The 24,967-nt window shown below is 39.5% G+C and overlaps 1 protein-coding gene across 1 annotated transcript in view; it reads right to left on the bottom strand.

The window, feature by feature from the left end:
• DIAPH2 (diaphanous related formin 2) overlaps positions 1-24,967 on the bottom strand; it is a 1,007,470-nt gene that overhangs the window by 248,667 nt on the left and 733,836 nt on the right. The window contains exon 24 of the mRNA XM_080653027.1: positions 5,831-5,993. Within this exon, the coding sequence (XP_080509153.1) occupies positions 5,831-5,993 (163 nt within the window). The remainder of the gene's footprint in view (positions 1-5,830; positions 5,994-24,967) is intronic.

The raw sequence follows: 24,967 nt of genomic DNA, 5'->3' as shown, positions 1-24,967 counted from the left end.
ATGTCAAGTGCTTTGTGAATTGAAGGTTTAAAACGTGTCAAAATAGCTTCATCCTCTTAGATCAGGAATTACATATGCAATCTTTTGATGCAAAAATTCATCCTAATTTCTTTAAAAGCAAACTGCATTTAATGAATGAAGAAAATGTTCTGTATATTACCAATTTAGTCTTTTGAGTCTAACTAAATGCAGATGCTCCCTTTGGCTTTCCAATTATTATTTTGATTTGGACATGATTGAGGCCTTATAAAGAGGAAGATGGCTAGAGAAAGATGAGAGTTTCTCAAAATTAAGTATCTCCATAGGCCAACACAAGGAGCTCTCAGACTAGTTTCCATTTTAAAAGAACAATTACTTAAGATGGAAGGAAGCACATCGCTGAGAATTAAAGTGACCTTGGTTGTCATAACTCCCCATGCCATACTAGCTAGGGGAGCAATTAAGGCATAGTGACAATCACACATTTGCCTCGGAGACTTCATTTAATTTTGATACTGCACTCCCAAAGTTTCTCTCTATTCTAAGTGGCTCCAGTCCTCTTGGGCGCTTGCTGTGGTGTTGTTCTGTGGCTTCCACTTTCCAAACCTGACTTGTCCCAGTCTGGGAGGAGAGCCCATGCGGAGTGATTATGGCTTATTCAGCCAACCTCAGATGGTCTGGCCTTAAGTAACCACAGTTCTTTTGATTTTGTAAACCATCTCAATTTTAAACAATTTAGATTTTATCCTGAGGCCACAGGGAAGTCATTAAAGAATTTTAAGTCATGAAATTAATGCTATTTTGTCAGTTTTGTTTTTAATTGTTTTAAATTTATTTTTATTGTTGACAGTATTATAGATGCCCCCCATTCCCCCCCTCCACCCAGCCTCCCGCCCCACCCTAGGCCTTCACCTCTCTATTGACTGTGTCCATGGGCTATGCATATATACATACAAGTTCTTTGGTTGATCTCACTCTGAATATAAAATGTGGTGAATGGATCCCAAATTAGAAATGTTCAGAGAAGTGGACACCGATACCGGTCAGGACATCGTTGTAATAGTCCAGCTAAGAGATGGAGGCCCAGAACTGAAATCGCATCTGTGACTTGGAGGAAATGGTATTCAGGAGGCAGAAGCAGCAAGACTGGAATGATGGCATAAAACACCATGATTTATAGATAGCAGTTAGTCTCCTAACACTCAGTCACTTTAACAGTCCTCTAAGAGCTGTTCAAAAATTGTTAAAGAAACGTCCTGATTAAAAAAATATTAAAGTTTATCAAATGAACAGTAGCAGATACCTATTTAGTTGAGGGGAAATCTTCAAGCATGACTAATAGTAATGATAACATGCTCTTCTTAAGTTATTTCAATGAATTTAATTCTATAAAGCCTTTTTCCTATATTTCTAGTGTTGAGATATAGAATGAGAACATACACACAACAAATATTTATTGAGTGCCTAGGTAACATATTGTTCTTTAAAAACAAAACAAAAACACACAGAAGCAGCAGGAAACTGACAGATTTAAAACAGAAAAAAAATACTTTCTATAATTTATTTGGATCCATGAAAGTTATTAAAACACAATACTTGCCTTGAACACTATCTCAACAGCTGAAATTAATTTTTATGCCTAAATACACTGCATGGTGGCACAACACAGAAGATTCAGAGTTCAAATATTCTATTCAAAATATCTCAAAAGAAGAAAGATTGTGCAATCAACTATTTCTTAAAGCATAAAGAAGAATAGCAAAAAAGATGTCTAGACATTACATAAATATGGAATTTTATTTCCTTCCACAAAATATTCAATCTAAATTTAGTGATTCTTAATATTGCTTATATTATAAGTAGTGTTTTCAACTCCAATGATCTCAGAGAAGCTAACTGGAGAGACTTAACTCTGAATTGAGAAATATTTCAAATTACATAATCTTCATGCCAATATATAGGACATTCATCTTGAATATCTTTCATATCATTAGTTGAACAATATTAATCATGTGAATAATTAATAGAGCAGCATCTCAAGGAGAGTACCCAATCTTACTTTCATTAATTAGAATGTGATTATTTTGAAAAAGGTCTTTAATCCATAATGTCAATCCCCTATTTAATTTCATTTCCCCCATCCTTTCCAGGATATCTCTTTAAGGAAGATTTTTTGGTATGTGCATTTTGTTTATGCTACACATGCCAAATAGATCTTCCAAAATGAAACTCTGAGCTCATTTGGAAGTAATTTTTGGTAGCACATGAATCAGAATGCTTATTATTTTCTTCTCAGCACTACCAGTATTTTATTGCTTCCATCTACAGTCCAATATGCTTTTAGCGCTAAGACTCCTGAGGCCAAACACACAAAGCACTCAGAAAATGGGAACTTCTGGCGATTACAATTTTTGTCTCTCTTTCAGGGGTTTTCCCTCCACTGGGAGCGTGAAATCACTTTAAGCTCACTACGAAACAGGAACATGGTAGGCACACATGATTGACTGAAGTTGATGATGTTGATTTAGGAGTGTTCGGCTTATAGGTCAGGTGTAAAACCCTTAAATCTGCTTGTCAAAGTCTGCTTGTCAAATTGCTATGGATTTTTCCAGACTCTGCCCAAATGTCACTTTCTCTATGAAGGCTTCCCTGGCCAACTCAGGCAGAGTGAGGCAATTCCTCCTTAGTATTATTATAGTGCCCTGACATATTCCTATGGCAGCACCTATCAAATTATATTGCATTTACTTGTTTGTCTCCCTCTATGTACAGAGAGAGACTATTCTCTTATTTTTATCTCTAAACTAAAGCACTACCAAAATCAAGTTGGTTCTCAATATATAAGAATCGAATGGATGGATAAAGAATGGCTAATAATATTCTTCATCTGCATAGCATGGGTTACATGGTGTTTTCACACAGTGGTGAGGAAGACATGGCAGGAATTATCATCCATATTTTGCAGATGTGGAAACCAATACCCAGAGAGGTTATATGACCAACCCAAGTTCAAAACAGCTGAAGAATGGCATGCCTAGTTCTTTTTTTTTTTTTTTTTTTTTAAATATATTTTATTGATATTTCACAGAGAGGAAGGGAGAGGGATAGAGAGCTAGAAACATCGATGAGAGAGAAACATCGATCAGCTGCCTTCTGCACACCTTCCACTGAGGATGTGCCCGCAACCAAGGTACATGCCCTTGACCGGAATCGAACCCGGGACCTTTCAGTCCGCAGGCCGACGCTCTATCCACTGAGCCAAACCGGTTTCGGCAGCATGCCTAGTTCTTATGTGAGCCAGTCAATAAAGATTTGTAGACATAAGTGGTAGCAGTAGTATTCTGTCAGAGAGATGACAATGGCTGGCCAGGACACAGGGTAGCAGCTGGTTACCTGTTTTGAAAGCTCCAATCTCAATCTTAGTAGGTTCTTAAGAAGTTAAATGCACACAAAACCAGACTTCAGAATGTCAACTTATTTACAATGAGAATGATCTATGACAAATTATTTCCTTGTACTCAAGCTGCACACAAAGTGAAGCCAGTACATATACATACTTGACTTCTCTCTCTGAAATTTGACCATGACTCATAGACTAATAAAGAAGATAATGTTCTTAGAGGTCAGTAGTATAATCCCTTCTTATACCAAATGAATAAACAAGTAAATAAACAAATAGCTAGGTAAGATAAATGACTTACCTACAGTCACATAGCTTGTTACTTACAGCATAAGGACACATAATCAGGTCTTCTTAACAATGATATCCTTACATTTTTTAAACAAGTTATGATTGAGAAGTACTACAACTATAATTCTTAGCAAGTCTTCTAAACATCTTTCTAATATGACTAAACAGGCTATCAAACAGAAATTGTCCTTCATCATGCTGCAACATGGGAGAAGTACCCCAAATTCTACTCTGTGTCTGTATATTGGAGAGGTGTGGGGGGAGAGGGCACACAGACATTGTTTTAAGATCCATGTTAAAAAAAGGCACATGACATTGATGCTATAAAAACAATCCATTGGACTTTTCAATGTGTCAACTTTTCTAGTCCCCATTCATTTCAACATGCTTTGTTTTTCTTTTTGAAATTAATCTAAGTAGATATAACCTCGGTGTTCATATGTCCATGTCAAATTTATGACTTTCAAGTTTTGAAAATAGTTTAACTACTTATTACGAGTAGAACACATTTTACTACTTATTGGCCAGCTAAAAAGTAAAAAAAATGTGTGCCTATTAAGGAACAAAGACCAAAGGTCAAAATAAGCTAATATTCTTAGCAAAAAAGAAGACAAATTATCATATTTATAAAAATTTTGGGGTCAGGGCGCATGTGGGAGGCAACCAATAGATGCGTCTCTCTCACATCAATGTTTCTTTCTCTCCCCATCCTCCCTCCCTTCCACTCTTTCTAGAAATCAATGGAAAAATATCCAGGGGTAAGGATTTAAAAAAGAGTTTTTGGTTTAGTTTCCATTACCAAAGGTGGGGTGTGCTCTGGGTCCTATGTCTTAAGTCAGTAGATGAAAGCAAATGCTTTCCACAAACATATATCTCACAGGTTGTGAAAGACACACCAAAACCAAATGATTTCACCATCAATTAAGAGAGGTAGCCTTATTTAGCAAATAACTGCTTTGGAGATAGAAACATACCTTGAACAGCAATAATTAGTTTACTAATTGGTCTTCCTGCTGGGATAATTACTAGAATTCCTTCTTTAAAATAGATGGACCTTTGCCTGTTTGATATCAACTATTGTGCATATCTTTCTTTACTACCATAATCAGAGTCTGTATTCTTCTACTCCTTGGCTGGATGCAGAGAAATAGTTCCACAGCATTTATACAGCAAAGCTTTTGTTTCCCTCTAACATTGTAACTGCACCCCGATTGCCTCCCCTCCAATTAATGCTAATATTTACTTTTATCTCTAAGAATTACAGTTGGAAACAAGAGCCCATATTCTGGAAGAAACTTTAGGTATTCATTTACAAAGTCCAATTTGGAATCAGTCTCTTATCTAGACTATGAAAGAAACTTGCTCATCAATTACATCATTTTAATGTCTTAACTGAAAGATTATTTTAGATATGAGTTTTAAGCTAGATCAAATGATAATATTATGCTGTATAAAAATCAGAGTCATTTCAGTACCTATTCATTTATTTTCTACTAGAGGCCCGGTGCACGAAAATTCGTGCACTCGGGGCGGAGGGCCTCAGCCCGGCCTGTGCCCTCTTGCAGTCTGGGACCCCTTTGGGAATGTCTGTCTGCTGGAGAGCGGGCCTAAGCCAGCAGGCAGACATCCCTCTCGCAGTCTGGGAGCCCTTGCTCCTCACCACCCGCCTGCACACTGCTCCTTACCACTTGGCTCGCTGCTCCTTAGTGCTACCTCAGAGGCGGGAGAGGTTCCTGCCACCGCCGCTGCACTTGCCTTGCTTCTGGCTGAGCAGTGCTCCCCCTGTGGGAGTGCACTGACCACCAGGGGGCAGCTCCTGCGTTGAGCATCTGCTTCCTGGTGGTTAGTGCGCATCATAGCGACCAGTCGTTCTGCCATTTGGTCAATTTGCATATTAGTCTTTTATTATATAGGATAAAATTTCAGTAGAAAAATTCCCATGTATACCTAAAGTTTAAGACAATTCATGTAGTTCTCCATTATACATTAAGCCAGCCAACAATTTTCATCTATGCCACAGGTATAAAACATCTGTCAATTCCTGCTAAAGGGCTATAACATGAAATTAATATGATCAATAGTTATATGAAATGCCAAAAGAAAAAATTATTTAAAAACAAAAGCATCACGCCTTGCAATGCTTCAAGAGGTATTACTCACCAGAAACAAAGTTCGGAAGTTGTTGAGATCACCAAAAAACTCTTCCATGCTCACTGTCTTAGAGTCAAAAATAAAGTATTCTCCAAGATTCTCATAGAGCTTGACCATGTTGCTGTGCATGGTGGACAGTTTGTCATACTGCTCTCTGGCGATCTTTGTAAAGCTGTAGGTTTCTGTTAAGGAATATGATCCAATAGTACCTCAAAGGCAATCATTAGATGTTAAGATTGAATTATACCACCATTTCTATAAATACTTATGTATTAGTTTGCTAGGGTTGCCATGATAAAATACCACAGACTGTGTAGCATAAACTACAGAATTCTATTTTCAAACATTTCTGGAGGCTGGAAGTACAATATCAAGGTGTTGGCAAGTTTGATTTCTTCTGTGGCTTCGCTTCTTGGCTTTTTATAGATGGTGATCATCTTGCTGTGTCCTCACATAGTGGTCCTTCTGTGTTTTCTGTGTCCTAATCTCCTCTTCTTATAAGGACAGCAGTCACAGAGGATTAGGGCACACCCTTAGAACGTCATTTGAACAAAATCACCTATTTAAAGGCCCTATCTCCAAATAGTCACATTCTGAAGTTCTGGGGGTTAGGGCTTCAGTATATGATTTCTTGGCAGATACAATTCAGTCCATAACAAGTTGCTGTTGCCATTATATTGGTTAATGAGTTTTGAAACTATAAATTATGTTTAATGTATAACCGTGCAGCATATGTTTGCTAAATCAAAATATATAAGTATAAATATCCACAAACTACCTCATATTTTTTATGAACAGCATACAGTAGAAATAAACACCAATAAGAAACTTAGACAGAAAGTATAGATTCACCATTCTTAATGCACATTTTCCATATAGATAGAGAGGTTACAGCAAATTTTATGTAAGATTATGTTATATGTAACAGTGTGTGTGTGTGTGTGTGTGTGTGTGTGTGTGTGTGTAACCCTCATGAGGAGCAGAAGGGAGAGGGAGAGGGAGCAAGGGAGAGAGATTCTGCTGTAGTTCTATAACCTTAACCACTCCAAGGGCTGTTTGCTGAGCCTGAGCCCAGGGGCCTGAGCATTATAATCTCTAACAAATTCCCAGGTGACACTGAGACTGCCAGTCCAGGATTACAGTCTGAGCAGTACACCCCACAAAAGCTACTTATTCAGAAATTAATTACATCATTGTTTTACAAATGTTATCAAAAGGTAATAACAACCACCAGTATCAAAGCATTAAATAAACCATATATTTAAAGGTGTCCAACTAAAGGTATCTCATTATACCTAAATTTATACTTATAAAAGTAAATTATAATACTATTTTCCTAATTATAGAAGGTATATTTATAGAAAACTCTCTCTTTAGAAGACTTAGAAATAAAACAGCTTAAATAAGTAAGCAAATTTTCAACAAACAGAAGCAAGTACTATGAACATGTTGGAGCATTTCCTTTGAATGTTAACTGATATGAATGCTTCAGAGAAAGGTAAGCACTCTAGCCCTGAAGAATATAGGAAACCAAGTCCACCTTCTAAAATTCGAGTTAAATCTATTAAAAATCAATAGTGAAACAGAAGTAAGATGTCTCTAAATAGAAAAGTAACAGACTTGGAATTGTAAAAGAAGAACAGCACAGTTTGGGGGCATGTAATTTTAAGATCCACTACAGTATATTTATATTTTGTACCTGTATTCTGTTATCAGATACTGATAACTGTGTCTTGAAATACTTGATTTTATACAATTTTCTGAAATTTTCAGTGTGTTTTATTATAACCTGGGGCCAAATTTATTTTCCATGGGAACAGATCTCTAGTTGTACAATGGAAGTTAATGGGGAAATCACACCATTTCTGGTAAATTACTTTGCAGCTGACACTTAGGAACACAACATGATTTAAAAAGTGAGATGACTCCTACCCATGTTCTTTCTTATGCTACTTAAGTATTAGCATTCATATTAGCAACCCAACAACCTCATCTGTGCTAAGTGACATTAAATCTTTCAACCTTCAAGTCCAACAGATCTGAAAGAATTAACACATTTCTTACTTATTCTACTTCTTTAAAAAAATTTTATCAACAAAGGGTTATAGGTACTACTATATACACATTCTGGTTTCCCCTCTGAGAATATCACCATATATTTCTATTTTTATTTTTAAGAAAGTGTTAAACAACCTATTTAAGAGTTGCAGAAATATGACAATACTCTTCATTTCTTAGCACAGAATGAAAGTTAGATACTTGTTCTCTAGTCTCTCTTCCCTAAATAAAATCGACCCACGCCAGAGACTTTCTACACAGAAACACTTTGCAAAGGTCACTTACTTGTACTTTATTTGCAATGCAAACTACAAAACTATATATTTCAGAAGGCTCAACATCTGTACAACACAAAGAACAAGTAAAAGATAAAAGAGGCAAAATACTGCATGTTTCCCATTTATCATAACACAATTTTTCACCAGCTAAAATATGTCTATATAGTAATACACAATTTCATAAATCTGTTCTCCTAAGACAAAAACTGATTTCAGGAATTCTGTCTGTGAACCAAAGTGAGACAATTTGAAAAATTCTAGGAATGCTTTATCTTATAAATAACAAATGGAAAACAGCCCAATTTCCAAGTCCTTCACTTATTCTCAAAGTGATTACTTTGTAAAAGGGAGAGCCAGCATGAGTCAGCATGGAAATCTTTCACTATTGCAACCATGTCACCACATCCTTCCTGGGACAGGAGGAGAAAAAAAAACTAGATACCATTCCTTTCATCCCTTATGTCAGTAAAAAAAGTTTTATTTTATTTTATTTTTTTGAGCAGCCACTAAATACAAAATCTGGTTAGTACTATGCTAAGCATCATGATGGGTACAATGATCATTAAAGCCTAATCCAGACTCTGAAGTAGTTTATAATCTAATATTGTAAATAATTCTACCATCAACAATTAGCTTTTGTATAGGACTTTATTATTTAAGATATATTTTCCTTCCATTATGTCCCATATTCTTATAATTTTAATAAAATATATTTTATTGATTTTTTACAGAGAGGAAGGGAGAGGGATAGAGTTAGAAACATCGATGAGAGAGAAACATAGATCAGCTGCCTCCTGCACACCCCCTAGTGGGGATGTGCCCGCAACCAAGGTACATGCCCTTGACCAGAATCGAACTTGGGACCCTTCAGTCTGCAGGCCAACCCTCTATCCACTGAGCCAAACTGGTTAGGGCTATGTCCCATATTCTTGATAACAACTGTGGTAGGCAGTCAGACAGATATAAGCAGAGCAAGGACGATAGGCCAGGTACAGAAAGTCAACAGGGCAGAAAGCCCCAGGTGCCTAGCAATGGGCAAAATTGAAAAAACAAGGATCTCCCTCCCAGGGTAACCTTTTCTCCCCTAGCATATCGCTGGTCATAGGGTTTGGACCCGCGCCTGACCTTTCCCCCACTGGCATATTGCTAGTCATGAGAGTTAGACTCTGTTAGAGGGGGAAAAGTGAGGGGGGCAGAGAATAGCCCTTAAGCATTAAGTCCCCAGGACAATGAGATTAATGACCCGCATCTAATACATCTAGGCCTCAGTTGTATTTCAGCTCCAGGCCTGGAAAAGCAGCAAAATCAAACAAGCAACTATGGCTGCCTCAGGACCAACTGCATTAAATACTGACCTGCCCTGGCCCCAAGCAATCAGTAGAGACCATGACCCTGAAAGGACATCAGGAAAAGTGATGAATATTCTATTGGAAAGCTCCCCTGAGACTTCAAGATAAATACCCTCAAGATGGAGGAACCTCTTTGGTTCTCTCTATGGAGCACGCCAGGGCCTTTCCCCACATGAGGACCTTTCCCTACCACCTCCCGCAGGGCCGTTTCCTTGCCTTTTCTCCTAAGCTCCAAGGGACCTTCCTTTGCCCCATAACTTGTTTCCTAAGCCCATTTATTCTATGATTAACTTCTTCTACCTCTGTGACTTTCTAAATAAACTTTCTCTTATACTTTGAGTCTTGACTCTGAATTCTTTCTTAGCCAGAACTCAAGTACCGAGGTTCGTGAACCCAGGTCCGGTCTAACACTTGGTGCCATTTCACTGCCAGCACAACCTTATCAAAGAGGCAGAAAAATACCACTATTCACATTTTAGCGTTATGGAAACTGGGTAAAAAGCACTCACCATTCTAGAGTTAGAATGTAGAATATACCATCCCAAAATATGCCTCTTTGGCATAGAGTATTTTGAGCTGATAGAGAAATAGCAGAGACAGGAAAATCTCCGAAAAGAGTAAAAGTTATCCTTTTGAAAGGAACATTTATACATATATCCTATCTAATAAAGAGGGAATATGCTAATTGACCCTCACACCATCACAAAGATGGCGGCGCCCACAGCCAATAAGGAGGGAATATGCTAATTGACTGCACTGCCCTCAAAGACGGAGGCGCTCACAGCCAATAAAGAGGGAATATGCTAATTGACTGCCCTGCCCTCAAAGATGGCAGTGCCCACAGCCACAAAATGGCAGTGCCCAGTCCCCTCAGCCCCACCAGGGCAGCGGGTGCGTGGCAAGGTCGGGCCCACCCCCAGCCGCCCAGGGCCTGCCTCTGGAGTCCCCCAGTCCCCTCATTCCCCCAGCCACCCAGGGCTTGCCCGATGCACAGGCAAGCCTTGGATGGTGGCTGCCCAGCCTCCCAGGGCCGCCCGATGCTCAGGTAACCAGGGCTGGCCGAGGCTTGTGCTGCCAGCAGTGGCAGCAGCAGAGCTGTGATGGGGCACCTGATTGCCAGGTCACCTCCCGCCCCTGAGGGCTCCCAGACTGCGAGAAGGGGCAGGCTGGGCTGAGGGACCCCCCTCCCCCTGCTCCAGTGCTTGAATTTTCATGCACCAGGCCTCTAAAAGAAATCTCCATTTAAAAGGGTGTCCCCCTCTCTGTAGGAGGAAGAGAAAGGATGAATCAATGGCTAAAGAAAATGTGATACACATATGAGATGTGGTCTTATATATAGTATACATATAGTGTATATATATGTATAGTATATATATATATGTGTGTGTATATATACATATATGTACGTATATGTACATGCAATGGAATACTACTCAGTCATCAAGAAGAATTAAATTAGTCAGACAGAGAAAGACAATGTATGATTTCACTTACATGTGAAATCTAAAAACAAAATAAATGAACAAACAAAACTCACAGATACAGAGAACAGATGGGTAGTTACCAAGGGGATGGGGGTTGGGATTGGATGAAATGGGTAAAGGGGATCAAGAGGTACAAACTTCCATATGTAATATAAATAGGTTATGGGGATGTAATGTATAGCATGGTGACTATAGTCTATAATACTACACTGAGTGGCCAGATTATTATGATCTCTGAATGCATAATAATCTGGCCACTTAGTGTGTGTATATATGTATATTAGAGGCCTGGTGCATGAATTCATGCATGGGTGGGGTCCAGCCAGCCTGGCCAGGGGGAGGGGACATGGGCGGTTGGCCGGCCTGCCTGCTGGTCGAACTCCTGATCGAGGGGACAATTTGCATATTAGCCTTTTATTATATAGGATATACACTGAGTGGCCAGATTATTATGTGTTCAGAGATCATAATAATCTGGCCACTTAACAAGTGTACATAGCTAGTTTGGTTCGATACCCTTAACAAGTGTACATAGCTGGTTTGGTTCGATACCTGGTTGGGGAACCTGTGGAAGGCAACCAATCAATCTTTCTCTCTCACAACAGATTTATCTCTCCCTAAAATCACTAAAACATATCCTTGAGTAAGGTCTACAAAAAAAAAGTGAGACTTGAAAGGGGAGAAACCAGGAGAAGGAGCACTGGGGTAGGGTGAGTGAAGGCTCTGAAGGATATTAAGTATTCTAGGAACCCAAAAAAGAGAAAAAAGGCATGGAATTCTAGAGCCTGTAGAGTAAGTAGGAGACAGGAGGAAAACGATTCCTGAGGGGCCACATTCTATATGTCTTCTGAGCATACTGAAAATTTTTATGAGAAAAATGTAAGTCATTGAACAATTTTATATAGGGAAGTAATAGGATCAGATTTCTTTTGCTCAAGGGCATAATAATTTTAGCTTAAATTAATACACAGAGGCCTGGCCGGGTGACTCAGGTGGTTGGAACATCATCCCATACAACAAAAGTTTGTATGTTCCATTCCTGGACAGGGCACATACCTAGGTTGAGGGTTTGATTCCCAGCCGGGGCGTTTACAGGAGGCAACTGATCAACATTTCTCTCTCACATAGATGTTTAACTCTCTCCCTCTTCCTCTTTCTCTAAAAAAATCCAATGAAAACATATCCTTAGGTGAGTATTAAAATAAATAAATAAAATAAAAAATACAGCCCTAGCTGGTTTGGCTCAGTGGATAGAGCATTGGCCTGCGGACTGAAGGGTCATGGGTTCGATTCCAGTTGGGCACATGCCCGTGTTGTGGGCTCGACCCCCAGTAGGGCGCATGCAGAAGGCAGCCGGTCAATGATTCTCTCTCATCATTGATGTTTTTTTTTTCTCTCTCTCTATCTCCCCTCCTCTCTGAAATCAATAAAAACATATATTTAAAAAATACACATACATACCCACAAAATACACTAATAACAAAACAAAAAACAAAACCACCCTAGGACTAGTGGAATGTAGAATACTGTCCAAATGACAGTAAGTCTACTTGCTAGTTCCTAAGTACTGATAAGAAGAGTACATCCTATATAATAAAAGTGTAATATGCAAATAGACTGAACGGCATAACAACAGAACAACCAATCAAAGCATAATATGCTAATGATATGCTAAGGCTGCTCAACTGCTCCCTATGACATGCACTGACCAGCAGGGAGAAGATGCTCTGACCAGTAGGTTAGCTTGCTGCTGGGGTCTGGCTGATCAGGACTGAGTGAGATGGGCTGGACATGCCCTGGAGCCCTCCCGTGGACCCTCTCCAGCCTGATAGTACACCGGTGGGGTCCCTCAGCCTGGCCTGTGCCCTCTTGCAATCCGGGACCCCTCGGGGGATGTTGGAGAGCCAATTTCAGCCCAATCCCGCAGGCCACTCCCCTTGGGAGGGCACCAGACACAGGGCTCATGGCTGGTGCTGCTGTGGCAGCGTGAGCCTCTCCGGATCGGGACTGATTGGGTGCAAGTCCATGGCAGGCACAGCGGGGCCAGGATGAGCGGGAGTGGCTGGTAGGAGCTGCAGGCGGCGTTGGACTGTGGGTTTCAGCCCGATCCCTGCAGGCCACCCAGAGGGACCCCACCTGTGCATGAATTCATGCACCAGGCCTCTTGTATTATATAAATATCCAATTAAAGTATATTTGATAAATTATTAAGAATGTTATATAAAATCAAAGGCGGTAAAAAAAAACAGCAGGTATTAGGCAATACATAACTACTGCGATTGACATATAAATAATTGTGCTCAGAAATAAATAGTGTTTTGAGTAACAGAAGAGTCATGATTATAAGATTTTGAGATTGATGTGTATATTTTGGGATGTCAGCATTATTATTTAATATTCATGGTATGTACACACAGATGTTAATTAGATCAAGTCCTGCTGCCAGCCCTACCTCACTTTCAGCTCTCAGCATCATTTATCATGGGCAAACAATGTATAAGAAACTGAGAGATTAAGTAGAAAAAAGAAAGTAAAATGATAAGACATGGCTCCCAACCCTCACTAAATTTATAAACTAGTGCTGGGAGACAGATAAATAATAGCAGAGCAGCAATATCAGGAACTAATGTTTACTGAACTCTGACAATGAGCCAGACACTGAACTAAATGCTTTACAAGCCTTGTCTTATTTAACCCTCCCAATGGTCCTATGACACATATATGCTATTAGTAACTCCATTTTACACATGATGAAATTAGCCTCAGGGAAGTCACATCTCAGTGCCATCTCGATAGTAAGTGGTGGATTCAGGATATGAACCTGAGTACCCTTCCCCAATCCCCCACATACAGAACTATGCATTTAACCAGCAGGCTACACTGCATCTCCTGTTTAAAAAAGTAAATAAATAAAAGTGTGTGGGAAAGTAAACTAAGCTCCACAAAAGAATTCAAGAAATATGTGGAAACATAGAAATGAGTGGCTTTGAAGTTATTAGGAAAGGTTTCAGATGGAAGTAATTTTCCAGTTCCATCTGGAGGTATGAAAAGGATTTTTCTACCCAAGGAGAAGACACCCCAGGCAATGAGAACAGAGTGAGCAAAGGTGTAAATGTATCTAGAGTTATCAAGAACCGTTTACTATTCTGGATAACATGGTTTGGGTACTCTGGAGGATACCCAAGTCTGTGATGGGGGCAGAACAGGCCACCTTAGAAGATGCCTCTTGGGCATGAGGGTTATTCTGAGTTGAAGGCACTTTGAGAAAACAGCAAATGCAGGAAGCGGCTTTCTCTGAACTCCCCTTATTTGCTTAAAGACAGATCCTCCAACAGGAACTCAATTGTCATAAATCTCCTCCCTGGGACAAACTGTCACACACCATCGTATCTTCATCTATTCTTCTAAGAGCACATTCATCTATTCTAAAATCCTTTACTCTCTCCTCTAATTGGCCTGCATCCCCTCTGATCTTCCCCTATTAAGATGATATATGAACTCTCAAATCTCACTGTTTAGGGGCAATGAGTAACCAATGATTTTTATACAGAGAAATAACATGATCTTAAGGAATCTAAGTCTACCGACACTGGGGAGGATGGTTTGGAGAAATGAGACAGTGAACTCTGGGAGAGCACCTAGGAAACTAACAGAGTAGCATTGTGAATAAAAAAGAAGGGGTAGATATAAGACATATGGAGAAGGTAGAGTCCATGACATGGCAACTAACTAGATATCAGCAGTTAGAGAGAGGGAAGAATTTGAGGATGCCACTTGAGTTTTCTAGCCTGTGTGACTCAGAGGATGTTTCCTATATACTTTATTTTTAATAAAACTTAGGAGACAAGATAGGAAAGATTATTGGGGGGAGGGGAGAATAACAACTAATTTTGAACAAACTGAGCTTGAGATACTTATGAAACATAAGTGTGGTCGTGTCTACCAGACAGTTGGAAATATGTGGGCTCCATGGTACCTTGGAGATCAGTGTGGGCAGCAACAGCGAGAACTGCAAAGACAAGGAAAATGGAGCAAAGGCTTCCTCTTCTCCAGTCAGGTCTAGATCAGAACAGGGCCGCACTCATGTGACCTTAACACTCATTGCTCCAATGAACATGCCCTTCATCTGAATATGTATGTTCTTGATACATTCCTCCCAAATATAGAATATTCTGTAAATCAAACTTTAGCTAAGAGAACAAAATATGAGATCCCACAGTCTGTGCTAACAGCTTCTAATGATCATAAGAAATCATTTACTACAAATGTCAGTGAAGCAAAATATGCAGTCAGTGTGAATTTTGCCAAAGGTATATCCCTGGGGAATTACATTTTAATGTTTTGGGTAGTGATGAAGTTAGGGTATGAAGGAGTTTAAGACATACTGCTATAGATTCAAGAATAACTGTATATAGTTCTGAAATTAGTTAGAAATGCTGATGTTGAGGGTCTGAGAATCATTGTTTCTCATCATTGTGTGCAATCATTCTGTGCTTTATTTATAATTTTCACTACGCCAGGTAGTTCTGCTATGTCTGCTGCTTTGGGATAAATATCTAGGTATTTGGGACTGATAGTTTCCTGTAAAATAATTCTCCATATTGTTTGAGCATTTTATTTTGCTCATTTTCCTGCATTTGTTTTCAAATGCCCATTTCAGGTTTGGGGATTATTACACTGAATTATAGAGAGTTTCCAATAATACATTTTCAATTCAAGAAATTGTTTCAAATTCAGCTGATAATGCTTTATTACTTCTGGCTCATCATTCCTTAACTAAAATCACCATTGAGATAAAGAGTGGCAACAAAAAGAGAACAATCTTCCAAACCAAGGTGACTCATACAAATGAGAGGCAACTCTGCATTCGAATCTATATCTATATCTATATCTATATCTATATCTATATCTATATCTATATCTATATCTATCTATATCTATATCTATATCTATATCTATATCTATATCTATCTATCTATCTATCTATCTATCTATCTATATATATATATATATATATATATATATAAAAGCCTAAGTGACCCTTACATCTGGTCAACCGGTCACTATGATGTGTACTGACCACCAGGGGGCAGAGGCTCAACGCAGGATCTGCCCCGTGGTGGTCAGTGCGCTCCCACGGCAGGAGCACTGCTCAGCCAGAAGCTGGGCTCATGGCTGGAGAGTGCAGCTGCGGGGGTGGGAGCCTCTCCTGCCTTTGTGGTAGCACTACCAAGCGGCAGTGGCAGGTGCAGAGGGGCCGGGATGAGCAGGAGTGGCACAGTGCCTAGGCCCCGGTTTGGGCTCCTCCCGGGCTGCCTGTTGCTTCGCGCACTGCTACATCCCTCAGGGGATGTCAGACTGCCCGTTTAGGCCCAATCCCCACAGGAATCGGGCCGAAGCCAGCAGTCCGATATCCCCCAAGGGGTCCCGGATTGCAAGAGGGTGCAGGCCAGGTTGAGGGACCCAACCAGTGCACCGAGCACTGGGCCTCTAGTAACCTATAAACTGAGACATGAGATTGAATCCCTTTTTTGCATGGACAGGGTGGTCTGCAGGATTCACTTCTCAGAGAAATGAAAAGAGAGTCACTAGAGTGGAAATTCCGTATGGTTCCTTCCAGCTGTAAAATACTGGGTTCTATATGTATTCAGGTTAAATGGAAGCACTAACGTCTTGAGAAACAGTGATGACAGTGCTAGGATTTCTTTCATAGATATATTTGATTCTATAAGCTAGTTGCTTAAGTTTATATTGACTTACTATTCTAGATGGAAAGAAGATGAAGGTAAAATATATTTTGCATGGTTTTTGTATGCTCTATGATCTCTAAAATAGGGTTAAGGGCCTAGTAAGTACACAGTAACCTCATCCTGAATTTAACCCACAATAAACTATCTCTAAGATAGACATGTTACTATAAAACAAATAATAGCATTGAAACACAACTATATATTCCTAATCCAATTGCTTAGTGAGGACTCTTATTTCCTTTCAATCTGGGCTACTGGCCACCCTGAGATTAAGTTTCCAACTCCTAGTTCTCTAAGCTTTCAAGATCTGTCTTCTTAACAGAATCCATTCTTTAGATCAGTGGTTCTCAACCTTTCTAATGCCGCGACCCTTTAATACACTTCCTCATGCTGTGGTGACCCCCAACCATAAAATTATTTTCGTTGCTACTTCATAACTGTAATTTTGCTACTGTTATGAATCGTAATGTAAATATCTGTGTTTTCCAATGGTCTTAGGCGACCCTGCTAGCGGTTCTCAACCTGTGGGTCATGACCCACAGGCTGAGAACTGCTGCTGTAGAGGCTCATAGAAAATCATAGAAAATGCTGCTGTAGAGGCTCATATGTATAGATATGTATGCATTTATTAATTTTACTGTGTCACTAATAAATGCTGTTTTTTTTTCCAGTATCAATTTCATGTATGCCTCAATATGAAATTGCATTATTTAATTCTAAAAGACATTGTTAGATGCTTTATGTAGAAAAAGCTATTAGAATGCAGTGCCTTTCTGTTCAAATAAAGCACTCTTTTTCTTTTCTTTCCTTTGTTGGAAAGATAAAAATGTGCCCTGTGAAATTTTTCTGCTTCAGGAAAGCAAACATTAACAAAATAGCTTCAGTAGTGTTCAGTCTGTGACATGGATATAAACTAGGACTGCAAATCTATCTTTAATGTGTTTGCTGTCTCTAGGTGTTTCTGACATCTCGAAAAATTACATGATCTTAGGAATCATATATGTTTCAATGTCAATGTGTTATTCAAAGCCAGCACTTGTATCAAAAGGAAAGAAAAAGGCAGAATCTCAAAGAGATATCTGCACTTCCATGTTCATTACAGCATCATTCACAATAGCCAAGAGGTGGGAAAAAAATCTAAGTGCCCATAGGCAGATGAATGGATAAAGAAAATGTGGTATATACATACAGGTGAATATGCTCAACCAAAAGAAGGAAATCTGCCTGGCTGATGTGGCTCTATGGTTGCTCATAGACCTGTGAACCAAGAGGTCACTAGTTCCATTCCTGGTCAGGGCACATGCCCTGGTGCCCAGTAGGGGGTGTGCAGGAGGCAGCCAATCAATGATTCTCTCACATCATTGATGTTTCTCTCTCTCTCTCTCCCTCTCCCTTTCTCTCTGAAATCAATAAAAATATATACATATTTTAAAAAGAAAATCTGTCACATGCTATATCATGGATGAACCTCAAAGATGTTATGCTAAGTGAAATAAACCAGACATAGAAGGACAAATACTTCATGATACCACTCAGATGAGGTATCTAAAGTAATCAAACTCATAGAAGCAGAAAGCAGAGTGGTGGCTGCCAGAGGCTGGGGGGACGGGAAATGGAGAGTAGCTATTCAATGACTATCATTTTAGTTATACAAGATGAAAAAGTTCTAGAGATATCTAGTACTACACTATACTTATAGTTAAAAATACTGTATTACATACATTTAAAAATATGTTAAGAGGGTAGATCTCATATTATGTGGGGGGTAACCATGATTTAAAAAAAGGCAAACCTCTTTTTGATCACTAACTACACACACACACACACACACACACACACACACACAATTTTTACTTGTATCAGGGTTCTTGCAAGTTCAATGTAGAGGGGTAAGTGATTTTCTCCTTCTCCCTGCTCCCTTGGCAATTTAGTATACAAAGACCTTGCTTAGGAGCCCAGAGGGTGTGTGTGTGTGTGTGTGTGTGTGTGTGTGTGTGTGTGTGTGTGTGTGTGAATGGAGGTAGGGCAGAAAAATGCCAGTGGGTGTGCCTAGATAGATTTTAAAACGTCCATTTTAGAGCTGCTTTGTGATAAAGCCAAGAGAAGGTTTCTAAGTGTAAGCAGAGTTACCCAGGGAACAGCAATAGAATTAGAGCTATAGCAACAATAGAAACATTCTATGATTAAGCTGACTATAAGTAGAGTACCTGGCTAGCTCCCTCCTGTGGGCTCTCCCCTTTCTAACACCCAGGTGCCCAGAAGATATGTTGCTGCCTTGAGAACACTGAAAGTGGTCACTGGCTGATCTAAGAAAATTCAGATGTAGAGATAAGCTGCAAACAAGTGATACAACAGGGTACATATACCAGTGCCCAGATATGTGAAACAGTCTACAAAAAAACACAAATCATAACACTCAAACAATTGTTAACATATGTTTCTATTGTATATTAATACTTGACACACTCTAAATTTACTGTGTGTTTTTTTTTAAGTGGGCACTTTCCTTTTAGCATCTCAATGTATTCTCATTTCAGTGGGGGGGTGGGTGGAGGGAGTGATTTTCACTCATCTGTATGTACAAACAAAAATACATCTCTTTTACCCAAAATGCCCAGGCATTGTTGAGACACAAGAGCAAAGTGTGCCAAAATGTTAGGCTGTTAGTTATTTTGCATAAAATACACATCCAAACACATATTAACTCAATAGCAGATGGCAGAGAGAAAAAAAAAAGTTAGATTGCAGTGTGGGTGAAACATACCCAATAAGTTCTGTAAAGATGGAAACCTGAGCATAAGAGACACCATACTGAGTAAAGCAAATGGAATGTCTAATCTGATTCTTTCATCTTTACTGCTTCTTATTTATCCTGTCTCTAGAAATACATTATCATTTTTATCATGATGACTTAAAGGTATATTCTGATGGAAAGGGGATGGCGGAAAAATGTTAATATAGTAACACATCTTGGGAAATACTTAACCTAGGAATAAAGAGTTTTAATGATGTACCGTGCTTCCTAATATTCAGTGGTAGATAAAAATTAATTTAGATAAAAATATTAATGTATTAATGAAAGATGATGAATATAGCTATATAGTATAATGTACATTAGAAGTATCTTCATCTAGTTTTCAGAATCAAATTAATAGAATATTTATATATTTTCACATTATTCAGCTTATAAATTCTTTTTCCCAGTCAAAATAAAATACAAGTAGAAAAGAAGGATATGTATCTCAAAAGAACATGTGGAATAGAATTAAAATATTTGCACTTTTACCACTGATTTAGAACTTTTAGCAAATAAGAATGACATTTTATTTAAATTAGGTTGAAACTGAGATGCATAAACAAGAACAATGACAGATGCTAGCTCTAGAAAAAACAATAGATAACCTAATACTTAAGGAGCTAATAGTATATTTTTAGAGCAAAATAATATGATGAAACTAGACTGCAAAATATCATATACCATAATATCAAATGTTTTGATATTATTACAAAACAAATACATATGTGCCCCAAGCTAACAACAACAGGAAAGAAAAGCGATTGCTCCTGGAGGGGCATCTTTGCTTTTAGATGAATTAAGAAGGAATTAATTAAGTGGATTGTAGGGAATGGTATGAAAACTACTATTGAAAAAGGCAATGTAAGTGTTAGGGAAGTGTCAACTTTGAAAAAGGATTAAATACCTAACAAAGAAATTTCCTAAGCCTGCAGATACTTGTCCATAACAATAAAACCTGTTGAACATTTTATATTTTAGACTGCAGGCACAGAAATTGTTTATAGTATAAGTAGTGTTTATAAGTGGTGGGGAATGGTTCTCAACCCGTTTTTCAAACTGTCCGATTAAACAACCTCTTTCTCCTGTTTAATCTGCTCCTGTTCCTCTCTTCTAGGAAGGACCACATAAAGATATTGCAGAGACCTTTCTATGAGAACACAAAAGCACGACATGCATTGCTCTCCAGGACAGGTGCGCATCAATTACTCTGGCAGAGGCTGTGCGTGAACCTCTGCTATTGTGATGCTGAGCGTAATATATGCACATTTGCCAGGCGGGAGGATATTAATCAATCACGAGAGCCTCCGAGTGCAGGCTGGCACACCAGCAGCCCACACCTTGCTTTCCTTTGATGCCACTTGGCTAAAACCCGAAATCTAGCAGTGATGTTGTCCTTCGGAGACTAGGTTTTGTGCCATTGTGGACAAGCTGAAAATGGTATTGTCACAGCTCATTATAATTTTCATAGCAGCCATCTCGCAGCCCCTGGAAGCAAGTCTGTTTTGCATGCTTGAAAGGAAGTCCCAAGTCCCGAGCAGGTGGGTAGGTGATTATTTCTGGCGGCGGTTCTTGCTAAGTTTCTAAATCGGTCCTGCTTTAATTAGGAGCTTTTCTTCTGAGTTATTTTGATGCTAATAATATATGGCTGTCGCATTCCTTGTACATGTTCCCAAACAGTGATACAAACATTATTAAATCTAATCAGTGTTTATGGAGTATTCCATATGCTACTCACTGTGAATCTTCTGAAATGTCATTTTATTGGATAATGCATAAAGAAAGGTTGGTATGTACAATGACATGCTTTTCTTCCTTCAATGATTCTTACGAAAAATTTTCTACAGATGGTAGCAGCTTGCAATTTGTATTTGACCATATTTAAAAAGGAATCTTTTATTAGACATCTATATAATGTACAATTAAATCCACAAAGCCTCTTCAATTCCAAAGAGTATAATAATTAACTTGCCTTGAGTAAATTAAAGAATAGAAAACAATGCTGCAAATAACTAAAATAGCTAAAGTAATATTAGGAAGAAAACCTAAATAATGGAAAACTTATTCCTGCCTAAGATATCCAAGTGACTGCCCAGCCTGGACCACTGCTGTGCATCCTATCGAATAAAAGAGTAGTATGCAAATTAACCATCACTCTGCTACACCCACAAGCCACGCCCACCAGCCAATCGGGAGCAAGTATACAAATTGACCCCAAACAAGATGGCTGCGGCCACAGAGTGAGCAGGAGGCTTGGGTTTCCCAAGCAATGGAGGAAGCCAAGCTTTCCACACACCCTGGCGGGCCCAGGCCTCCACTCAAGGCTACAAAGTTTCAATTATAGAAGATAAATAAATACCAACAAAAATGGCTGTGGCCATGGAGTGAGCAGGAGGCTTGGCTCCACTCCAGGCTACAAAGTTTCAATTATAGAAGATAAATAAATCCCAGATACCAAGGCCTCCTCTTGGGTCGCCGGGGGGGCATGGCCGGCCTGCAAACCACCACAGGCCCCTTGCCCAGGCCGCCCCAAGCCCCAAGGGAACCCCCACCCTGATCTGGGACACTTTTCAGGGCAAACCAGCTGGCCCCCACCCATGCACCAGGCCTCTATTCTATATAAGAAAAGAGTAATATGCAAATTGACCATCACTCCAACATACAAGATAGCTGCCCCTATGTGATCAAGGATCCTGCCCCCAGGTGGACACAAGATGGCCAGCAGGGGAGGGCAGTTGGGAGGGACCAGGCCTGCAAGGGAGGGCAGTTGTGGGCGATCAGGCCAGCAGGGGAGGGCAGTTAGGAGGGACCAGGCCTGCAAGGGAGGGCAGTTGTGGGCAATCAGGCCAGCAGGGGAGGGCAGTTGGGAGGGACCAGGCCTGCAAGGGAGGGCAGTTGGGGGCAATAAAGCCTGCAGGGGAGGGCAGTTAGGGGTGAACAGGCTGGCAGAGAAGGGAAGTTGGGGGCGACCGGGCCTGCAGGGAAGGGCAGTTGGGAGGACCCAGGCTGGTAGAGGAGGGCAGTTAGGGGCAAACAGGCTGACAGGGGAGTGGTTAGGGGGTGATCAGGCTGGCAGGCAGAAGCAGTTAGGGGCAATCAGGAAGGCAGGCAGGCGAGCAGTTGGGAGCCAGCAGTCCTGGACTGTGAGAGGGATGTTGGGCCTAAACAGGCAGTCGGACATCCCTCGAGGGGTCCCAGATTGGAGAGGGTGCAGGCTGGGCTGAGGTGCACTGGGCCTCTAGTTACAATATAACATCCTTCCTGCTCTCTGTACTGACAATCAACTACGAATATTCAACATGGCCATGAAACGTAATTCTAACCAGATGGTTCTCTATTTCCGAAGAGGTGTGCATGTATTTTCTCTCCCTGAGCAATGCTATCAAGCACACCATGTCTCTAAGAGGCAGAGTTGCAGAGGCAGACTGTGCTCTAAGGAGGCATGTTGTCAACCACAGAAGAGCCTGCTCACTGCTCACAGGTGCACAGCGGACGGTGGAGCTTATCCATTCAACTCTCCATCCATAGCCATGCGCACACATAGCAATCATCACTAGGGTCACTGTCTTTACACTCGCAGATGAGAGATACAGTATATGTTTAAGAAAAAATATTTGCTTTTATAGCTTTCCAGCCGTCTCACATAGACAGTTATCACTGCCTGAAGAGAGGATATAGAAAGAGCTGATCAGGGCTGTTTTCTTCTGGACATAGATAAATTGGTAGTCTTTCGGTGCACAGGCCTTTTATATGCACTGCATGTAAATCCTTCTAGATCACACACACCTTTGTGTTTGAGTACACACTATCAAAATATATCTGTTAGATCACACAGGAAAACAACAAGAACGAACATTGAGATGCCATCATTAAAAAACACAAGAGATGAAAAGCAAAAAGTGTTTTTGTAAAAGACAGATTTTAAAAATTTATTATTTGACGAGTTGATTATATCTACTGTGAATGTGGGGGTTGACTGTTTTGTCATTTTACTGATCTTATGATGCCTTCCAATCACTATGGAATTATTTTCTAAGATGTTACTTATAACATCTTATAAAACTATAAAGTAAACTAGAAAGCGGTTTCTTTCTCTTTTTTTTCTTTTTCAAATCTGTCTTAAAAAGCACTAGAAGTGTGTGATTTCTCTACTGTTTTCTTTTATAGTTAAAAGAAGGGCAGGCTCTGCTTTTTACACTTAATGAAAGGAATTTTATATGAAATGACAGTTGCAGTTAGCACCTGAAAATATTAAGTGCTACATCTGACTTTTAGATATACGAGGTATTTGCTTCTTACTAGTATGTACATCTTTCAATACAGAAGTAAACAATGTACCCCTTCTCATGAGTCCCACCTCACCCCTTGCTGAAGGCCAGCCAGAACCATTAGAGAAAGCAGTTTCCCAATGGGAATATCATAGAAGCCTTTGGATTACCAGTAAAACACTAGTTATCTTTTTAAATATGTTTTATAGTGACTGTTTCCCTTAAAGTTGGTTATTAGTGGAGTCAAATGACAGCATTTAGATTCTGAATACACACCTGAAAGCCACATTTTAGGGATAGGGCCTATCAGTTACTTGGTTTGGCCTATACAAAGCCTCTTTTTTCTTTCCTTGTTTTATAAAGACTGGGGAAAACTTGAGAATCAAAGTTAAAAGATTTCTATTTGCAAAGATATATCATAGTTTGCAGCAAATAGTAATGTTTCAAAACACCTTTTGCTATTAACAACCTATTTTTTAGCCAGAAAGAAAATCTCAAAGCACCATCTCTAATCTAAGTTCAATTTTGAGTGCTACCACTTTTCAATTAAAAAGGTGGTTTTTTGTTTGTTTGTTTCTTCTTGAAAAACTAATCGAAATCAGTAGATTCAGCAGGACTCCCAAACCTCTCCAACACTGTCCATATTACACCAGTGGCTAAGAGTCGGCCATGGTTTCTGGTGTGTTTTGTTTCCATATGCCTTCAGGCTCACACGTGTAATTTTGTGCTTCAAGGAGTTAGCACTTCATAAAAACAGGGATGAACAGTTATAAAACATATACCAGTGCCCTTTGGAAGTAATTAAAAATATGGCCATTCACTACACCCATTTCCTTTCCTTTTGGCACTGCCCTGCCTATACCCTATGTACAGCTTCCCTTCTAACTCACAAAATACATTTTATTTCTTTTGTACTCTCCCCCAAACAATCGTATTCTTAAACTTAACAAAATGTGCCATGAATATGATTAGGCTTCAAAATATATTTATTTTTAATTGCATTAAAACTAATAAGAATCAACTCAGGAGAATACTGTCTGCACATCACAAACTACATGTAGGCTATTCTGTCCTGAAAGTGTGTGTTTTTACTATCTTCAAAGGGGTCTCCAAAGTGAGAAGTATAAACAATGCATTTTCATTAAATACACTGGGACATGTATTT

The sequence above is a fragment of the Plecotus auritus genome (genome assembly GCF_963455305.1).
Source record: "Plecotus auritus genome assembly, chromosome: X".
NCBI classification, from domain to species: domain Eukaryota; kingdom Metazoa; phylum Chordata; class Mammalia; order Chiroptera; family Vespertilionidae; genus Plecotus; species Plecotus auritus.
Note: the sequence above shows the minus strand (reverse complement) of the source record. Positions and strands in the feature narration are given on the sequence as shown.